At 38.9% G+C, this 21,987-nt stretch overlaps 2 protein-coding genes across 2 annotated transcripts in view; both read right to left on the bottom strand.

Annotated features, from left to right (window-relative positions):
• Window positions 1-488: 488 nt before the first annotated feature.
• On the bottom strand, window positions 489-10,612 carry LOC128320993 (uncharacterized). The gene is made up of 8 exons (XM_053241486.1): window positions 7,754-10,612; window positions 5,632-5,692; window positions 4,039-4,145; window positions 3,599-3,647; window positions 3,340-3,489; window positions 2,351-2,515; window positions 2,098-2,247; window positions 489-679 (listed from the first exon to the last, which is right to left on the bottom strand). The coding sequence occupies exons 2-8, from the start codon at window positions 5,642-5,644 to the stop codon at window positions 489-491; spliced, it is 825 nt and encodes a 274-aa protein (XP_053097461.1). The 5' UTR covers window positions 5,645-5,692; window positions 7,754-10,612.
• A 4,624-nt stretch (window positions 10,613-15,236) lies between these two features.
• Window positions 15,237-21,987, bottom strand: part of LOC113544086 (uncharacterized) — a 29,297-nt gene continuing 22,546 nt past the window's right edge. The window contains exons 60-68 of the mRNA XM_034312671.2: window positions 21,677-21,883; window positions 21,318-21,482; window positions 20,665-20,843; window positions 20,401-20,571; window positions 18,766-20,118; window positions 18,553-18,594; window positions 18,399-18,458; window positions 18,237-18,300; window positions 15,237-16,566 (exon numbers count right to left, since the gene is read on the bottom strand). Of these exons, the coding sequence (XP_034168562.2) occupies window positions 16,499-16,566; window positions 18,237-18,300; window positions 18,399-18,458; window positions 18,553-18,594; window positions 18,766-20,118; window positions 20,401-20,571; window positions 20,665-20,843; window positions 21,318-21,482; window positions 21,677-21,883 (2,309 nt within the window). The 3' untranslated portion in view covers window positions 15,237-16,498. The remainder of the gene's footprint in view (window positions 16,567-18,236; window positions 18,301-18,398; window positions 18,459-18,552; window positions 18,595-18,765; window positions 20,119-20,400; window positions 20,572-20,664; window positions 20,844-21,317; window positions 21,483-21,676; window positions 21,884-21,987) is intronic.

Raw genomic sequence — 21,987 nt, 5'->3', positions numbered from 1 at the left:
GATTGTCCCTAATTGTTTGAAGTTGACTGTGTTTGCATGACTGTGTTTGACCTTTTATCTGCTTTTGACTATAATTTTGGATTATCTTTAATAAAACCTCTGCACAAACCTCCACCAAGTCTGGTTCATGCAATATTTCCTCTTAAACAACATTACCTACAGTTTTGAATATTATATTTAAAATAAAGCTCCTTGGAATTTAGAACGAATACAAGTCTATATACATGCATGTGCATATACACTATAGGCAAATACAATATATACAATTTCTGAGGAAGAATCTAACTGCCTATTGTCTTTAAAATAAAGAAAATTAATATTTTCTCTGTCGCTTAATTTACTCTGTCAATGTGCTAGACAACTAAATGTGATTTTTTTTAATCATGTTTCAGTGAAGGTTCAATGAGATACCTCATTTCCAGTACAAAACTGTATGTGTATTAATGAAGTATTGGAAGAGCATCCATCAGACATGCTTATATTTCATGTTACATATCATACATACTAGTCAGCTCACTGATTGGTTGGCAGAACTGTCCGTCATTTGGAATAGCGTTGATGCAGCTACATGAGGCATTGGTGATGTCATCACAAGCCCCATATACTGTGCATTTTTCATTTGGCCAGAAATACTGATCCTCACACCTGCACTGATATTCAGTATCATTCAAACTGCACACTGTGGAATGAAAGAATTTTTTTTTAATCTGTTGAAAACATCAAATATAATTTTTAATTATAAAATGTTATCATTTCTCCTAGATGTCCTATGGAGATCCAGTAGTATAGACTGAAATGCATTAACATTTTTGAAGATTAACCCATTACTTGAACTTGACCTTGATGTCTATACAATTTTTAGCAGTGTTTAAGAGAATGTCTGTGAAGAATGTCTGACCATAGGTATATTTGATATAAACTCAGTGATTTGGAAGGGATAAAAAAAAAAAAAAAAAATCTACTACCTTCCAATAGCTCCTTCTTTTGCTTATTCTATTTACATCTAGCTTCTCCTCCAAAGAATTTTTTTTAAAATCCAATTATAATAAGTAATCCACTTCATTTATGTTTATTACACCCGCTATTGTACTTCACATGCACCTTCTCAATCACTATCGGTCATGTGTCAGCAAAGCAGGCTTATATTAAATAGTCCCCGTGGACACTGACTCTAGGAGACATTTCACTCTGTGTCATCACTGAGAAGACCTGAATCTACAGTCTGGGCTAAAAAGAAATCAGCCCCCAGCCTACTTTATATGTCTATTTTTTTTTTCTTATATCCACTCTTATTACTATTGTTTTTGGTTCTGTAGAAGTAAAAATAATCCATGTCAACCAGTTGTTAATAGCAAATGACTATATACTGAATGAATTTTCCTTTTTGTCCTTGAAAGAGATGGGGGTCTTAGCCTTGCTAGCTCATTTATACCAGACAGTCCTATATACACTGACACAATACTGGTGTAAAAACTTCAGCTTGAATGAATAATCATTCCTGAACAAATGGGCTCTTTCACTTTTATCTATTACAATACTGTTCTAAGAACTTTACTATCTGATTTTTTAAGCAATCAAATTTGATATCTCTATTTATTTTTAGCTTGTCTATGTCTAAAAAATGTCTGTGTATCACAGCTTAATACTGTGTTTGAAACGGTAATGGTATTCTCTATATTGGAAAAACCTGGAGTATTACATAGAACAGTATTATAGGAAACTATAATTTGTGATTGAAGGAAACAATTTCTTACATTTGCAAAAGATTCTACAAGTTTGCTCATCAACAATAGTTGTATTGTAAAAATGCACAACGTCAGCTAACTTGTCCATATCATTAATTGATCCATTTCAAACTTAGATAATAAAGCAAATGATCAGAAATTACTTCACTTTTCAAATGAAACAACACAATGCATTGCTTGTTTCCAATTAAACACAAGGGTACACCATTTGATTATTGGGTACATGGTGAATTCTGGGATTTAAAGAGTGAACTGGATGCAAAAATTAGCACCCCCCAACCCCCTCCCCCCAAACAAAAAAAAGGCAATACATATGAATAAGGCATATTTTCAAACAGAGCACAATTCTTACCTGTTGTAATGTTGACATCTGTGACTGTTACTACATCATCAAATGAGAGTGAAGAATTGAGTGTTTCTAGGAGTTTTCTCAGTTTATCTATCACTGTTATGTCTGTAGCATTTATCTCAATTTCAAGCAGAAACACAAAGAATGGAAGTTCTAATAAAATAAAAAAAAAAAAAAGAAACGAAAATGCGCATATGAATACATGAAATGCCACTTTAAGTAATTTTTTTAAATATACTTAAAAATTTTCTCTTACCATTTTTTGACACACAAACCTGTCCATCACTTGGAATGGCTCGGATACAAGTGCATGTTCCTTCATCTAGGTTATCACAGGCGTTATAGGTAATGCAATTATTGTATGACCAAACATACTGATCCTCACATGTGCACTGGTATTCAGATTCATTTGGCTGGCACACTGGGGAAAATAAAAATAATTTTAAAGAAAATATTATGACCAAACTTGATTATATAATTATAAAGTTTACACATACACCTCCCTGTTAGCAGGGGTCTCCCTCTCGCTTCTAATCTAGTAGGCTACTTCCTGGTTACTTCCTGTTAATAGAGTATGTCAGGCCAACAAATGCATGGCCTTGCAAAGTCCTCAAGCTGTGTATACTGTGAATGTTTTTCCTGTGTTTTGAGCCTTGCCTTGGCTTTTGACTACTCTTTTGATTTGCCTGTTGTTTGAATATGTTGTACAGGTCCTGTATGTTGCAATATAACACTGACTGTATTGACTGACTGACAGTCTTGCTTCATTCAAATGCATTCTGTGAAGGGCTTTAAATTGTATGAAATTAAGCAGGCACAAGAAGACACTGCCAGAACTTTGTTGTTGGCTGTCTTTGGTCACAACGGCAGTAAGTCAGCCATGGGTGAGTACATCACATTATGCTCATGACCAGAAAAATTCATTTACAATGTGTGATTTTGTCTGTGAATACAGGCAGAAAGTTATACAGTGTAAACCAAGCTTTAAGTCCAGATTAAGAAGACTTGATTTTCAGTAGGGTAAAAATTCCCCTCTCAGGGATCATAATGAACCTGAAGGTCAGACAGGATTAGTGGCCCCTCCATAGTCCTTCAATAGTCAATCATATTTGAGGCAATTCCCATAGTTTAAAAGGTTGTCTAGGCAACATATATAATTTATTATATATTATATATAATTTGAAAACCTAAATATTTAAACCTAAAATATTTAAACCTCTAATATATTTTTTAAAAATAGCTTACCTGCTGTAATGTTCAAACCATTGATTATTGTGGTGTTGTCCATTTGTAATGGACTGATGGATTCCGCTGATGATTTGATTTGGTCAAACAAAATCACTTGTGACACGTTCACCTCTACGATTACAATGTATTCTAGTATGTCCTTGCTCACTGAAAATAATAATGCGATTTTTGTTATTTAGGTGACAGTATAAAAAGAAAAAAACAGACACAGATATATAGATTTGTTTTTCAAGATAACATCTAAATTATTATTTACCATCTCGTATTTCCCTTAAGTGAATCATTTGGTCATCTGTGTAGCTAAACTGAATTAAAGAAAAATTATTACTTAGGTAAAGTTGCATAATAATTATTAGTATAATAACAGTTTATTAAATAATGTGTTATATTATCTTGTTACCTTTGAGAGTATATATATACTCTCAAAGGTAACAAGATAACAAGATAATATATATATATATATATATATATATATATATATATATATATATATACACTAAAGCATCTCAGAATGCACAAACCTTGAGGTGGATATGCCTGTCTGTATATATCCTCAAAGGTAACTACGGTTATCACAGTTTATCACATATGTGTATAAGAGTGTATAACCTGAGTTTTTGTTGCTGTTAAAATCTGAAATCTACTATTATTTTTGTTTCTAACAAACAATTAAATTAAAGAATTTTTGTATTTTACCTCTACAATCATGTCTGAAATTTCAGGGAGTACTTGTGAGTTCACCACTTGCATTTGAATTATCAGGATGGCAACAAGTCTCAGCAAATCATCTTTTGATATTTTCCCTGTAAAGTATACAATAAAAATTATTTAAAATGTCATGCAGGGTAATTTTCCATCTAGACAGGCTGACTGACATTTTTGCCTGCCTTTAGACTGTAATTGTGTGCTACGTTTATTCCAAAATATACTCTGCACCTCCATCAGACTGTGCAGTCAGTTAGAAATGCAAAATACCAAGAGTGGACATTCCTTTGCAGCCTGAACCACCCGACCTTTTGAACAGGAATTGCTGGAACAGCATCATAAATAAACTGGTTTTTAAGGTCACCTCTCCCAGTTATGAATAACAACTCACCGTTTGTACCTGTACTAACCACTTCTGAGAGAAGGATATGTCTTTGTACATGCGGTACATATACATGTATATGTACATGATCTACATGTACATATGTATATAACTTTAAAAGGTTGTCTAGGCAACAACATTTTATAACCAAACATTGTATAACAAATATTATACAGTATATCCAAACACTCATATGTATGTTTAACAGGTTACAGCATTTGTATTTCTATTATGTTACATGGAAAACCCCAATGCTGATCTGTGATAATGTCCATAACTGTGAAGAAGTAAGCAACATTACTATTAAGACCTCGGTCATGACAAGATATACATGGGCTGTATGTATGCCTGGAACTGTAAAATTTCCAGCAAAACAAATCAGCTTTCATTTCAATTAATCTAAATAGATTACATGGATGAACATCAGCAGCTGCTCTTCAACTGACCTGTGGTACCAAAGCGCCTGTGGATCAACACAGCACAGGCTTTATCAGGGCAGTACACACTGATAACATGGGTCCCAGCTGTTACACCCTAACTTCCACCTGCAGCATATGGCTTACAAGCAAAAATAGATGATGAAGAATGTGTTAACAAAGGAGCTAATTGTTTTTAAACCTGTTTGGCAAGATACCTGTCCCAAGAGGCAAATACAAACCAAGTAGAATCTGAATTTCTGTCTATATTTAGACCTTACACAAGGTGTGGGAAACATTCCTTTGAGTCACTGGTTGGCATGGCGCCACTAAACAACAAGGACAACATTTCCCAGCAGCCCTGCAAATCACGTGTCTATCATGTGCCTTGTAAGCGCTCGCACCTGTTTTGTTTTTTCTGTAATTAGCACACCTATATAAGTTCTCTGCATTCCATGCTTAGCTTTTGTTGTACTGTCACCTTGGTTGCACTTAGTCTCATGTACGTATTGTACCACACTGTTCTTGCCCTTGTTATTGTTTGTTCTACAGATAATCCTTGCTTCCACTTTGTTTTTGTTTTGTTTGCATTTTCTTTAATTAAAACCTGCACTTGCATCTGCCTATGAATTTTTGATGCTGGTCCATGTTAAGATGATTGCATCACATAATTGCTGCAGATTTGTCAGTTGCACATTCGTGCTGTGAATCTTTAGCTCAAAAAGAAATGTGGAATATAATCCTTTTGCTTGCTTTATTAGTCAGGTAAGTTAAATGATAACTTACTTTTATTAGCCATGATGCTCAAGCAGATTTTTGGGCTTCAGCTGGTCCCACTTTGGTGTTTCTACATACAAAATACAACAGTTATTGAGCACATTCAAAAGACATCAAGAAGCAGTAAAATTCAATAAAATTAATCTTTTAAAGAGTTACAGTATTAGAGAACAATAGCAACTTTGTTCAGGTTGTCTTTCCTTTGATTCCTGATCATTTCAGCTTTTAGCTAAAACTTTTCAAGTTCAAGTTCAAGTTGAGCTTTACTGTCATTCTGCTACAAGTGTGGACATATAGTTGAACGAAATGTCGTGTCTCGCAGGACCACGGTGCTACATACAAGTTAAACATAAATATAAACATAGAAGTATAAGAAACAATTTAGGTGACTATACATACTTTACAAAACTTTACAAAAACTATACAAAACTTTACATAGATACTGTAAATGGAATTGTGCAAAAGAGGTATTTTGTATATGAAATTGTGCAAAAGAGATATTTTAGGGGAAGCAGCGCATAGTGCAAGATGATTTGTAGTGCAATGCACAAGTAAACATATATTATCAGACTGAGTCTTTGTGTGAGAGAGTGTCTATAAAAAGTGTTCAGTGTACATTCAGGGAAAAGAGTGTGTTACTACAGGTGGTTTATATAGCCCACTCACCTGTGTGTAGCCCACTCAGAATTGCACTTAAACAGATTGTCAGGTTTTTTTGTTTTGTTTTGTTTTATTTTGTTTTGTTTTTCCCTGGGTTTTTTCATGAACCCTGGGTTTTTTCCACTTGGTTCCTCTGTTTTGTTTTGTTTTGTTTTGTTTTTGATTACATAGAATGTCTGCCATACAAGTCGCTATATAAGTGTAAATTGTTACTATAAAGTCAAGTATTAAACCTGTGATTTACCTTGTAGTCTAACTACTGTCAGAGCTGCTAGTAAGGAAAATGAATCAACACCTTCTGCTCAACCAGAATTAAGAATTCAACAGCTCTGTGGTATATTTTTTATAATAAACATTATTTTTGCATAAGATTTCAATCAGAAATTATTGTTAATCAAATTTCCACACACATTTATATGTTTTAAGTATGGATGCTTTGGCCTGTCATTAATGTGAACTTTTCAGTGATGGTTATTCGATTAGTAATTCACAGAAAGTGAAAGCATTTCATTTATGTATAAATTTGCATAATTATAGAAATAAAAGGAAAGGAAATATTCTATTTGTTTTTGATGTAAATTTACCTGTCTGTGATTTAAGAAAGACTTGGGAATTTGGTTATCAGTCATTATTAACATTACTGACATGAGTGTCTTCTACCGTCTGGGGCATTGGGTCATTCGTATACTTTTTCCACAAAACTGAGTCTTGACTGTTTTGTTTTTATAGTGATCCTGGACTCTAATACACTACTGCATTTCACTTTGATTTCTCAACACAAACAGTATGTATTATTAGCGGTAGGTCCATGAATTGTTATTTCTTATGAATACACTACACACCTGTGATATACTTTTATAAAGCATCAACTTCCTGATATTTTGAAATTGAAAACCTTTACAAGTACGAAAAAGCCCATTTCTGTACAATTGAAATTTAAATTTGTCTCAAAAATCTACATGGTGTGCAGGACTCTGATTATTATGTGATTAAATTAAAATGGAATTAATATCACAATATACCAATTCATAAATCAAATAATATTCAGTGCCAAAAATATACACATTTGAGATACACAAATTTAATTCATTAAAATTACTTATGCTTGCAGGATTTAACTGGCATGTCTTTAAATTTTCTTTTTTTTTTAAATCATTTTTTTTTGTCTGTAAAGTCTTTTGTTGTTTATATCTCCATGATAACTACTGTTACAGATTACACAATATGACATTTCACAGCTCCTGCCTTTCCTCAATTCAGAATTCAAGACAATGTACTTGAGTAATAAAATTGTACTGAATACAAATACAGTTCATGAAAACCAAGACCAAAAAACTAGAATTACAACAGCAAATAATTCCTGCCCTCTCTAGATAATGTTGATTGATCATTGAAGACAAATGCTAATATATGATTTGTTCTACTAAAATCACACTAAGTATATCATAAAATCTTATATTTTAGGTCTTACCTTGGCTCCAGCCAGCCCAAGTTTATCTCACTAAACATGAGCAGGTTACAGAAACTTCTCAGCTTTTGACTTCACAAATATATTTCTGATACCTGATCATCCAGATGCCTTAGTATTAAAGAGTATGATACTTGCCAGACCAGTTTCAGATTTCAGTCTTTTCGGTAATCTCTTGTTTCCTTGTTCCAAGTCATATGGATTGTTAAAGTGTGGCAGGTTTTAGGTGTCATACACTATATGACCAAAACTAGTTGGACACTTGACCATCATATACCCATATACTGTTGCCACAAAGTTGAAGGCACACAATTATCTAGAATGTCCTTGCATGCTGTAACATTACAATTTCCATTCACCTGAACTAAAAATCATGACATAATAGGAAGACAAATCGATGACAAGACAGGGGTGGAGACAAGAACTAAAACAAAACAAGCATGACTGTATAAACAAAAACATGACAGGATTGACTTGCCATAGGAAAGGTATTGCAACATGAAATGTGTGCAGTTGTGAAAAATTAAGATTGAATATATTTAGCATTGGTGTATATAAAAGTTTTGCCTCAACTGTGAATATATCCAATTCACCCTTTGTTTGTGTGCACTCAAAGCAATGCAACACACACACACACACACACACAAAAACACACATGCACACAGTCCTATTATACTGTACCCATCAAAATATCTACTCTTTTAAAACATTCACTACTGTTTCCAAATTTGCATTACTACTGATTCATGTTTGATTTATGTGCTCAATAAATGTTTTGTGTTTGCTGTCTTTCAGATCAAAACTGAAGCCAAGCTACTCTTGAAGAAGTTTGAAACTTTATTTTATAAGCTATTATTATTCTTAATTAATAATTAGGTAGTATTTTAGTTATGGCAATTGATATGGGTAAAAATAATTAAGTGGAGTGGCGTCAGGTGTTAGTGGCACAGGGCTGCATCATTGGAGAGCAACAGCAGCAGATGGCCATGGTTAGCGTACAACTAGCACAGCTCCATGCCAGCACACCAGAACTGCTAGCTTCTCTGGCAGCAAACTCCCTATCTGCTTTCTCACTCATTGCATGCCCAGAGAAATACGCTGGCGATCCTGCAAGATGCAAGAGCTTCATGATCCAATGTTCACTCTACTTCTCGGGTCAACAAGGAATCCCCGAACAAACAAAGATCACCTAATTCATCAATCCGTTGACCAACAAAGCCCTCGCATAGGCCACGTCTGTATGGTCCCAAGGGGTTGAGCACACATTCATATGAATGATTCCTTCAAATTTTTCAGCATGTTTTTCACCACTCTCCTGAGGGCAAGGACAGTGGTAAGAGACTCCTCTGTCTGAAGCAAGGGGACCTGAGCGCTGCTGAGTTCACCCTAAACTTCTGCACATTAGACACTGGAAATGGCTGGAATGAGCCAGCTCTCAAAGCCACATATTATCAGGGGCTCAAAGTGGATATACTCACAGAACTGGCCTGCCAGGATGTCCAAGTCACCATTACCTCCCTCAACGACAAGACCATTCATCTCAATCTCATGCTCCGGAATCGAGGAGGAGTAAAGGCTACGACAACCCCAGACCCAGAAATCCACACCACAGAGCCCATGCAGCTCGGTGGGGTAAAACTAACCTGGAATGCCAAAGGCATCAGAATAAGAGTGCTATTACTGTGGCAGCCCCCAGCATCAAGTAGCACCCTGCTCCTCTAGACTGTCAGCCAAGATTCCACAGCCAAATCATAGCTTCACCCTTAACAGGCCTGCTGAAGAAGGGACCCAAGAGACTGCAGTGGAATCCCTCAGCTGACCAAGCCTTTGAATGATTCAAAGCAGCATTCACCTCAGCTCCCCTCCTAAAGCATCCTGAGTCTAAAGCAGACTCTCTCTCATGCATATAGCCAGCTCCTCCCAGAGAAACATCCGAGGAATGTATTCTCCCACAGTCATGCTTTGTAAGCGCTATCATTTGCGCCATTGATTAGGAAATAGAGAACACACCAGAGGTGAGAACTCCCACACAGTGCCCTGCTGAGAAGAAATTATGTGCCCATTCATCCCCGTCACAAACTCATCATGTGGGCTCACACCTCCACTGCCACTGGACACCCCAGCACTCACCAAATGCATCAACTCCTCCAGGACAAGTACTGGTGAGAACCAGGAGAACTGGACACATGTCCTCTCTTGAGCAGAGTATGCGCAGAAATCCCTCCGACACTCAGCCACTAAGCTCACACTCTTCCAGTGCATCCTGGGATACCAGCCACCTCTGTTCCCATGGAAAACTAACCCAACAGACTCATCCACAGTAGACAAATGGTTCAGGTGGAGTGAGAGTGTGTGGGAATAAGACCACCAACAGATTGAACACACAGCCCAGGTAACCAAAGAGTTTGCAGACCAATGCAAGGGAGAAACTTCCCACTATGAACCAGGTGACCATGGTTATCCACCAAGGATACCAGTGATCCTGACTCCTTCTGCCCTCTGAACCTGCTTGATCCATCCTGATGCTCTACTTCTGCTTGGAGCCTCCTTCACCTGAAAATTTATTCATTGCTGCTGAGGATGGTCCTGCATGGACAGCCTAAAGATCACCATGAAGTGATCTTGAAGACTGAAGACTGCATTTGCTAAAAACAGTTTACACTCAAGTCTCAACACTGAACACTCAATAACATCACTTTGATACTATAGTTAAAACTCTAATGGAATGACTCTGATGTACAAGTTCCTTTCAACACACTTAGCACTGCTCGACACTGTAGTATACTTTTGTAGTAGAGAAATGATTTATAATTGCACTACCCTGTGTCACCCAGATGAGGATGGGTTCCCCTTCAGAAACTCGAGCTACGTCACAAAACGCTATGGGAACGCCCCCGCGTGACCGCGCTCTGAATCACGTGTCTAATCCGTCCAATGGATGGGCGAGACGTCACGGGCGGGGTGACGTAGCGACCCGGAAGCATAAAAGCCCGAGCGGCGAGCCCCTGTTTTCAGCTTCCTGTTTTCAGCAAGCGCTCTATGTCAATCATTTGTCTATTGTCTGTCTATTTTGTGTTTTGTCTGCGGCATGCCAAAAGCCAAAGACAAATCTAAGGGCGAGAGCGGGCAGCTCTCGAGGGAGCCGGCTGCGCACATTGTGAGCGTTTACTGCTGCGTGCTCTCCGCTCCCGTAGGGCTCTCTTTGAGGAGGGAGCCCTCACTAGCGTGCCTCACGGTGCCGGCCCCGCTTCTGCCGAGGCAGAGCGGCGGTTGCGCTCGTGGGGCTCGCAGATGGACCTGGTGGAGGGAATGGAGACGGGCCCATCCCTTTCTCCTTCCTCACCCTCCAGGTCAACTGTCCCCTCCCTGGGTTCAGAAGCACGCTCTGCGGTTTCTTCCCCCTGGGGAGCGGACTCGGCGCTCCACCTATCGTCCTCCGAGGAGGTCGATGTGGAGAGCGTTGACCCAGAGCCGCAGTCTCCTCAATACGAGGAGCTGCTCGAGGTGGTTACGCGGGCAGTTGCTAAGCTGAGCATTGACTGGCCCGCTGAGACACGGCCTGAGCCTCAGTGCTCCAAACTAGATGAGCGCTTTTTGCGCAGTAGGCTGCCACCTCCGCCCCGGAGCCTGCCCTTTTTTCCAGACCTCCACACTGAGGTGTCGAGGTCCTGGAATAGGCCCTTTTCAGCCCGGTTGTTCAGCCCCACTTACTCCCATTATGCTAATGTGGCGGGGCTGGACGACTCCAGTTACAGGGCGATGCCCAGTGTTGAACAGACGCTAGCTAGCTATCTGTCCCCTGCTGCTGCATCGTCCCTGAAGGCTCCGGCATTGCCTACCAAGCCGCTGCGGTGTCGCACTGCCCCCTTTGGTTCTCTCTGACTCATCCAGCTCCTCTCGGACTGGATGCCATGGTACAGCCGTGGCCGAGGCTGCGTCTGTACGCCTTTCCTCCAGTCGCTCTGCTCCCGGGAGTTCTGGAGAGAGTGTGCCGGGACGGAATTCGCCTACTGTTAGTAGCCCCGTTCTGGCCAGGCCGAGTATGGTTCTCGGACCTGATTTCCCTCCTAGACGGCTCCCCATGGGAGATTCTGATCAGGAGGGATCTCCTCTCACAGGCGGGGGGCCATCTTCACCCCCGCCCGGAGCTGTGGAAGCTGTGGTTGTGGAGACCATCCTCCAGTCCAGAGCTCCCTCTATGAGGAAACTGTACACCCTGAAGTGGAAACTTTTCACTTCCTGGTGCGGAGACCGCCGGCTTGACCCTGTTCACTGCCCAGTTGGTACAGTGCTGGAGTTCTTGCAGGCCCGCCTCTCCGTGGGGCTGACCCACTCCACCCTGAAGGTGTACGTGGCGGCTATTGTGGCCTACCACGCCCCTCTCGATGGCCAATCAGTGGGCAGACACCCCTGGGTGACACGTTTCCTCCGCGGTGCGCTGAGGATCAGACCTCCAGCTCGATCTCGGGTCCCCTCGTGGGACCTGGCCATGGTTTTAGAGGCTCTCTGCAAACCCCCCTTCAAGCCCATTGAGGAGATTTTGGACCATCTTCTGACGTTAAAAACTGCCTTTCTCTTGGCAATTTCCTCTCTTAGGAGAGTGGGGGATCTTCAGGCCCTCTCTGTGGCCCCTTCCTATTTAGACTTTGCGCCTGGGTTGGCCAAAGCGTTCTTGTACCCCCGAGCGGGGTACGTACCGAAAGTCCCCTCCTCGCCACCACGGCCGGTTGTGCTGCAGGCTTTCTGTCCTCCTCCCTTCAGGGAGCCCGACCATCGGAAGCTCAATTGTACGTGTCCAGTGCGAGCACTGGACGCGTACGTCCACAGACCTGCCCTGTGGAGAAAGGCGGACCAATTGCTTGTGTGCTTTGGTTCCCCTAAGAGGGGTTTTCCTGCTTCTAAGCAGACCCTCAGCCGGTGGATTGTAGAATCCATTTCTCTGGCTTTCGAGTCCTCTGGTCTCCCCAGTCCCCTGGGGGTCAAGGCTCACTCTACCCGAGCGGTGGCAGCCTCTAAGGCCTTTCTGGCAGGTGTGTCCTTACAGGACATCTGCAACGCGGCGGGATGGTCCACGCCCCTGACCTTTGCCAGGTTTTATGACCTGGATATGCGAGCCACTCCCGGCTCCTTTGTCCTTGTGCCTTAGGCTTGCCTCCTCCTGGAGGCAGGGACTTGTAAGTCTGGCGGAGTGGGTATACTCGTTCCCATAGCGTTTCGTGACACAGCTCGAGTTCCTAAAGGGGAACGTTTCCAGGTTACGTATGTAACCATAGTTCCCTGAAGGAACGAGACGCTGCGTCTCGGTGCCACACTTCCGGCGTCCCTGCGGCGCTTGCTTCATTTTCCAGTAAGCTAACGCGGGGCTCGCCGCTCGGGCTTTTATGCTTCCGGGTCGCTACGTCACCCCACCCATGACGTCTCGCCCATCCATTGGACAGATTAGACACGTGATTTAGAGCACGGTCACGCGGGGGCGTTCCCATAACGTTTCGTGACGCAGCGTCTCGTCTCGGGGAACCATGGTTACATACGTAACCTGGAGACGTTTCCCCTGTTGAGTCTGGCTCCTGTCAAGGTTTCTTCCTCATGTCATCTCAGATAGTTTTTCCCTGCCACCAACTCTGGCTCATCTCTGGCTTGCTCATTAGGAACAAATTTAAATCTATATCTGGATTTCTGTTAAGCTGCAAATATCCATTGTTAAAATTGCTATATAAATCAAAGTGAATTGAACTGAATTGAATTAACACACGATCCTTGCATTCAAACCATCATTTATATAATGATCATGTCCTCCCAATAGTCTATGTATATGGCTGCTCCTTTCATCATAAGGGCCAAGTACAAGCTGGAGTATGCATAGTGTGGCAAGGTAGATCCATCCAGGATTCACAACAGTACAGACTCAGTCCAAAGTGGGCAGCAAGCTTGTTGTCCTAAAACAGGCTGCTTGAGTTCCAGCTATGCTTGGTACAGCTTTGTATCCCACCTCCAATTGTCAGAGGGAAGACTGTTAAAAATGCAGAGCTCTTCTTGGTTTATGACAAGCTTGTCAGTGATGGTGGGGTGATAATTTAGTGAAGGAATGTCAAAGGTCACTCACAGACCCCAGGGCCAGACAAAAATGGCAATGATGAGGCTGACTGCCTAGCCAAAGCTAGAGCACTAGAGGGTATTCCATGGGACTTCCTTGAGGAATGACTTCCAAAAACAGACCTGTGCAGTAGTTACTAATAGGCAGGCCCATTAGATGCTTGACTTCTCTAAGGATAAACACCTGATTGTGTGCCTGAGGAAACCAGGTGCTGATGACTTGGTTGCCCTGCAGAGTATAATCTTGTAACTAGGGCCATCTAACAGCTGGTGACTGATCCTGAAGACACCCCATCTCTCCTGAGGCACTTCAAGAATCTAATGACCTGAGCAACTTCTACAATATGGGATGTCACCTAAAGCTCATTAAAGGACTGCAAGTCTATGCCCCTGGTGCATATCAGCCACCAAGGTGGGTCATCTCATCTGACCATAGGGGGGTTTATCCAGTATGCCCATTATGTACCTTGCAGTAGCCACCACAGTGCAAAAGCCACTTGAAAAACCTTCAAATAGGTAGCCTACTGGCCTACTGTAATTACAATGCTATAATAAATGCTATGATAAATGCTAGGGGTTGAGGCAAAGTTCACACAGCTTACTACCTTCAGTCAGCCAGACAGATGGAATAAGCCAACTGTAATATTGTGGGCATGCTGCAGTAACTATCAATGCCAATGGCAAAGATTTGGACAACAAGCTCCTTTTGGTGCTTATGGCCATCTGCTCAGCTCTGCTTTGGAGTCTCTCCCTTTAAGATGATGAGTGGAAATGACTTAAATGACTTATTAGCCAGAGGACAGAGCATCACACAGACACATACACTGTCCACCAGTATGTGACAGTATGTGACTGACTGTTCCAACAGTTCACAAATCACATCATAGCTTCAAGACTTGGATTCTTGCACTGCTTTTGCCTCAGCGTGTTTCGGACCACTTGAGTCACTGAACAGGACTCCCTGCAACATGCATGAGCAAGACCAGCTCCAAGTGAGACTGGGCATCTGGGCTTAATTAGGTATAGAAAATATAGTTTCTTTTCCATTACTAGCAGATTGATTTATAATTTTGAAAACTGAATTTGACCTGATTGAATGCTATTCCCTGATATATCTAGTATACAATGCACTGTTTTGATTGAATTCAATTCAATTTGAACTATAAATGTTGACTCTCACTGCTCTGAAGCCAGGACACCCTCTGGTGGGTAAGTCAATTGTGACATGTTAGACAAGAAAAACTGAAAAAAATATAATGAGAGAAGGTTATGTTGTTTTGTCAATTTAGACTTCTCTTTAGAATAAGAACCATGTGTAGAGAGAGCTTAATGTGTGAACCTAAACCAAAACTAAGCTGATTAAATAGAACAGACCACCTAATGTATATAATAATTCATTTGTTAAGATATATTTATTTAAAACACAGTAACAGTAACAAAATCCAGTCCAAAATCTAAACTTGAGAGGTCATTAAACAGACAGGGTCAAAGCATGAAGACAGACAGGCAACCAAACTGTAATCCAAGACACAAAAATTAAAACAAAAAAGCAAAACAAGACAGATCACACACAAAAACCATGGCTCAGAAATGCACAGCAGAGAACAACTCCTCAACCCTTTAGGCATAGTTTGAATGTGATTGGCTACAGGTGAGTGTGGGTGGTGCTTTGGTTCTAGAAGTCCAGGTAAGATTATGGAGTGCTCCCAGAGGTGGCCATGACAGTAAGTAATGAAACAAACTGTGTGTAAAGGGGCACGCTCGTAAGTTGCTCTAATCACAATTTTTCGGTACCAACAATAGTTTCTTTTAGTGACTCATTACCATCCATTTAACCATTAACATACTGCACATATCTGTATAGGACCAGCCTGGTAGTGGCATGTTATTTACAAACCAGGACCATGTTCAAATATTTTGTGCATTCTAGCAATGTAACGCTTACCAGTGTCTGAATAGCTGTAGCTATGAAATTAATCAAGGTAAATGACAGTTAATAGAATGTAGTTAAGATACGAATTAAGGTCAAGGCAGTTAGTAGATCAACAGTGGAATTGGATACCAACCAGATATTTTAGGGACGAATAAGGAATAAAATATCTCATCATTGTATGCGTGCAATATCTAATAATGAAGATAAATGAGATAAATTTTCTTAAAACCTTTTGTTAAACAAAAATATTTTGTTTAAAAAAAATATATGTGGAAAAATGTATGTTTTGGGGTTGTCCGTCTGTCTGTCAGAGATTCTTGTTAGCATGATACATCAAGAATGAGTGGTTGAATGTTTTTGTGATTTATATGGAAATATCTTTGTAACCAGCCAAATGAACTTATAGAATTTAAAAACAAGGTCATAGCAGATTAAATTTCTGAAACAGTTTTTCTTTAATATCTTCCTTGCTGTTTGAAGTATATTTATGGGCATTTCAGGCATACAAACTATTAACAAGAAGCACTAGACTTGTTTGCGGCAGAGGCATCCCTGTCGAATTCTACTTGTTAATTTTATTTAGATTTATTCATTTTCATGTTCTTATTTGTTAACAACAACCACTTAAAAAATGAAAAGCTTTTCTTATTTTGTATGTAGATGTACTGTATAATGTATGATGTTTGCAGTTAAACAGACCCTTATAACATGGGCATATTAGTTTAGTTGTCAATAACTGCATCGGAGTTGCTTGAAGACGAAATGCCGCCACTCGATACATTGTACGCATCTGAAAAAAAAAAATATATTAGTCCCAATACTATTTACAAATCAGGACTTTGCTTACATACTTTATGCATGATAACAAAACCAAAACCTAAATGTAATCATAGAGCTTCAAGTAAGAATTAAATTACAAAATTGAAAACAATTACCCTAAATTTAGGAACTTGGTGTAAATATGTGGACAAAAATGTTATGTCATTAAAGCATAAGTACAATAACAAAAGAACAAGACTGAGGAGATTATTAAAAACCTATAATGTTGTTAATTGAATGGAGGCGAGGACAGGGAACATTACCAAGATTCCTTTTCAGTTAAAATGCTTCCAATGAGCAGTGTATAAAATACAATATTTGTGCTATATTATACAACTTGGGCATATAATCCACAGTTCATAGCTATATATCAGCCTGTAGTCATACTGTGTCAGTTAAAATTCACACTGATTATCAGAGTAAAATCTAAATTAAGAAACTTTATTAAGACCTCAAACTCAGTTTCCCAGAATGTACTGCAGCCTACAAAATGGCTGCCCCAAATATACTTCCCAGAACACATGAACTCTGTCACGTTCACAGTCATGGGACTTCTGATTACACTCACCTGTTGTCAATCACTACCAGCACTTAAATAAGACTCTCTCACGTACACACACACACACTCACTTTGAGAAGTAATGCTTAGTGTTTGCTTACCTGACATTATCAAGCCTTTATTCTGTGTATTGATATTCTGGTTTTGATCCTGCTTGATTCTTGCTTTTGGGATTTTGGATTTGCCCTTTCTATGTGGCTTGCTGATCACCTGACTATTGCCTGTTTACTGTTTAGGTCTTTGCCTCACAATTTGGATTTGTCTGCCAGCTCTTTTATTAACACTAGCTGCATTTGCGTCCACTTCAGTCTACTTTCCCTGACAGTGAAGAATGGGCTTTATGTTATGAATACAAGGAAACTTGTCAAAATTGCTGTCCATGTTAAACACCTATACATTACAGATATGATAAATGAAGAGCAGATTTTTTTTTAAAATGGTTTAAAAAAACCATGCATATAGAAATTGTAAACATTTCATGCTTACTAACACCTTAGCTTTAGATAGATTTAGACATTTTAAAGATTCACTCACACCCTGTAATAATATTTCAGTCAGAGCTGTGTCATAGTATTGGGTTGGAATCAGTGGGAATGTGGCACACTTATGTCATACACCATCTCAGATACATCACACATTATTATGTCACGGCTTCCCGCAAGAAAGAAGGCTGACTGCATGGTGACAGACAAGCACCAGTAGCCAGTCAGTGGAGAGAGAGTTGAGAAATGTATTCCTAATCTATGATAGCCTACTGATTATAGCTAGTGATGAACAGAAGTTATTTGTGTGTTTCTTTATATTAATAATGTGGATGTCATCCAGCAGATTTAAAATTATTCAACAGTTTTAAAATGATTTAACAGTAGTACATTGAACAGTTAAAACCTGAACTGTTCTACACTCAAAACTAGGTTATTTTTAAAATGATACATTCATCCTATGACTTGTTTTAGTACAAACCTGAACAGAGAGTTTGAGTTTAGTGTGTGAATGTTATAATGAAATATGGTCAAACACAATGTGATAAAACAGCCTTATTGATTACAGTGTGCATATTAACATTCAGTTCAGTTACGTACTTCTCTGCCGTAACCTCTGAATGAAAGGAAATCCACTTGAGGATGATGGTCCTGCACTCGTACTCTGTAATATAGACACATCCATCATCGACTATAATTATTAAAGTAAAGTAAGAGTGAATTTTCTAAAGCTCTAGCATATGTAGCATAAACTATATTTACCCTGGTGCGGGTTGAGCTTAGGTTCCTCAGTGAAAACGTTCCTGCCAGTGCTTCTCGGACCTGCAACCACAAAACAGGCAATATCAAAGCATTATTTATATCTATTTGTGTGTTTTAAGTGAAGAGTTGTGTAATGGCCTTAGAATAATCATACCTTACTATCCAGTAATGTCCCGAACAGCAAAATAAAGAAACCCTTTAAATAGAAATTTAGATATTTATACCATTTACTTTTTTAAATAATAAAAATATGAGTTGTGGTATTATCTAAAATGTATAAACATATAAAACAAGTTGTACATTAATATTAATTTAAGTGTATGCAATTAGAATTACAATGAAAATTAGATTAATTTGACTTTAGTACCTGCAGTGAATTAAGGAATGCGAACACTACATGAATCCCAAAGTTCGGAGACACCATGGTCCCAATGCCGAATCCCCACGTTAGACCAAAGAGAGGTGTTAAAATTGCCACACATCTAGCAATGACCATTAGGGGATGTTTCTCATCTGGCTGAGTGGAAGCATTAACTCCTCTCCTCATCATCTTACACAGAACCACAATAAGCACCAGGAGGTTTATAGCTACAATAGTCAGAGCAGGAATCACAAATGCCAGGAGGGCCTTCGTTTCATTCCAGTTTAGCCAGCAATTATAATCTTTTTGAATGTATCCTTTTCTTCCAGCTGTAGATGCCACAGTAATGACAGCTATGATTAGCGGGGCTCCATAGCCAACAGTGAAGGCTATAGCCATCATTGCTCCTCTGGTCATTCTGGAAAAGACCATGAGGGTGCGGTAGAGGAGCAAGAGTGCTGACAGCAACATCCAGAAGAAAAGGGCAAGATAAAAGAAGTGCATGAAGAATGTCGCTGTACTGCAGGGACCCTCTCCTTGGTTAACAACAGCTGCTCCAATGATGAAGCATATGTCCGCAATCAGAAGGGAGACAGCAATGTTGACTATGGAGACATGGCGCATGTAGGATGTGTCGTTTCTTGTCACTGATTTCCATATAATGATTTCAATGATGAGGCACAAAACCAAGCTGGCCAATGAAATGGCCACACCAATGTAAGTTATATAGTCTAAGATTATAGCTAAGCCTTTATCCAGGGAAAATGGTGACATCAGGATTGAAAAAGAGGTTGTGTGATTGCACTCACATGTAAATCTTTCAGTTTCATTCCCTGTCTTTAGTTGACATCCAGTCGAGTCCCATCCACCAACACCATTCAGAAGACTAAAGTTCCAAAAGACACACTGAGGTTTTCCAAGTGTCTTATTTTTAATGTTAAAAGAAAGGGAGATATTGTTAATTGTTGTGTTTGTCTCAATTAGGGCTACATCTCCATTGATCCTGGTGCCACCTTGACTGCTGTCATTGTAGGTCAGATTTCTAACAGGTAAGATATTGTTAAGAGATAAAGAAATTATCACTGTGAGGGATGTCTGTGCACTAGTCACTGGAATATTTATTTGGGTAGTTGAATTTTTTCCAAATGTTCCAGAAAAGGGGGCAGTAATGGAAGTTTTATTGAGAGAAGAGAAGTTTGTTGTTATCCAGAGATTTTCATTTGAGAGTCTGCGTGAAATGCGTTCAGTTGAGTTCAGAAGTTCAGAACTGGTATTCATTGTTGTACTGTTGTTGTTTAAAAGCACCCATGTATCCTGTGCACTGTCTGATCCAATGACATCAGTTGTTTTAAGGAAATCCTTGAAATTGAAAGTAAAGAAAATATTAAATACGGCACACCTGAGCCATCTATTTTATCAATAGAAATATCTAATCTTTAACTAATCACAAACCAGAAACAACTGTTTCCATTCTTTTCAGCCAAAAAAAATTGCTACATAGTATGAAATGCTGCTTTTTAGTACAGACTGTATAACCTGATAGTCAGTGTTAAAGCTATTCCCACTTGGGTATTTACAATGTAATTCAAAATATAAACATTATTATCATATAAACTAAATGTTTTTTTTTTATTTACTTACCGTCATAACAGGTTGATTGATTACAATTGTTTGTGAGAGATCGGAAATGATTTTCAATATTTCTACAATTGTTAATATGGTAGCTGGAGAGTCAGTGATGTTTTGAATCGCTAATATAGCATTATTGCTGACATTGGCCATAAATTGTGGAATGTTTGCCACCTGTAAATTCTACAGAAAAAAACACAAATTATTATGAAGAAGCAAACAGAAATCACATAACTAAAATTATCCTTCATGGAAGTAAGAAAAAAATCAAATTGCCTCAGCTTCCACTTTTAAATTGTCAAAGACACGCAGGACACAGTAGTCTTCTATGGGGTCCCATTGGTTTGATGAATTACAGCGAGCTACTTGATAGCCAACCATGTCTCCACTGCAGTCACCAGTGCGTTCATCTCCCAGATTTCCATCTCCAAATACACTGTCAGAGCAGGTAAATGCTAAAAATAATAATAATAATAATAATAATAATAATAATAATTTGTAAATTACAGTTCTTCATAGACACATGGTTACAAATGTAACCTTATGCTTTTAAGATTTCATATGGTAGGTCAATATTTCCCCATGTGAAGTGTTTTCCCAGGCTAAAGTTTAAATCCAAATTGTATAATGTATAATTGAAGGATGCATACTCTACATCCTGAAAAGGTATAATTAACCTTATTTTCATAAACCACGTTAAATTTATTTTTTTTATTTATTTATATTTGTAATGAACATTTGATCAGAAAATGGTTGTCACAAATTGAGATATTACTTATTTGTAATAGTAATAATAATAATTAGTAATAATAATAACCCTTATTTAACTGTTTTTATTTTTTATTACCATCCTATATGAGGTGCTCTGATATTCCTAGGTTTGTTATAGATTTTGGGAGAAAGGTAAATAAAAATAAAGGATTACTCACCTTTGTTTATTACATCTATTGTTATGCTCTTTGAGTTGTAACTTTGAGTTGTACTTCCACTGATGGGATTTTTGAGTTGGCATGTGACCTGTTTTACTTGGTCACTAATCTGGCATTCCTTTTCTTTAATCATGTAGTCACATAGTATGCAGCCTGCCAGTGGGCCTGTGAAACACAATTAAATGGTAAAACACATTAAAAATCAGGCAAATTATCATTCAGCTAATCAATGTATTTAAAACGGTGAAGACATACTAAAAATTATTCAGTAAAAATATTCAATAATCAAAGTATTTTTACTTTATTCATGACATCCCATATCACATTTTTTAAAAAAAGAAACAAGCTGTGTGTGTTACTTGTTGAAGTTGGGCTGCAAGCTGAGACATCTGTTTTCCATTCCACTTCATAAATCTCCTGAACACAACACTGCAGTGGGATTGTTTTATCCTGACATTTTACAATTTTTTTATTGCTCACTTGGATATTGGGGTAAGGCTGAATTGTAATAATTTGCCAGATAACATAGGGCATTGAGTTTACTGTTGTTGTGCATGCATATTGACCTGAGAAAGCAGAGAAGAAATGAATAATAAGCCATAGCATAGCCAAGGAGAGCAACATGTTATGTAACAGACCATATTGATGTTTTTTAAAGCAAAGTGTTGTC

The sequence above is a fragment of the Pangasianodon hypophthalmus genome, chromosome 17 (assembly GCF_027358585.1).
Source record: "Pangasianodon hypophthalmus isolate fPanHyp1 chromosome 17, fPanHyp1.pri, whole genome shotgun sequence".
Classification (NCBI taxonomy): Eukaryota; Metazoa; Chordata; class Actinopteri; order Siluriformes; family Pangasiidae; genus Pangasianodon; species Pangasianodon hypophthalmus.
The sequence above is the reverse complement of the archived record's forward strand: the minus strand, read 5'-3'. Positions and strand labels throughout refer to the sequence as shown.

Bases quoted from the DNA above. Each gene is read 5' to 3' on its own strand.
- LOC128320993 (XM_053241486.1), bottom strand. The intron at 3,648-4,038 runs GTAAAATACAAA...TCTTTAATTCAG, and splicing joins TTTCAGACATGATTGTAGAG to TTTAGCTACACAGATGACCA. The intron at 2,248-2,350 runs GTAAGAGAAAAT...TTATTTTATTAG, and splicing joins GGTTTGTGTGTCAAAAAATG to AACTTCCATTCTTTGTGTTT.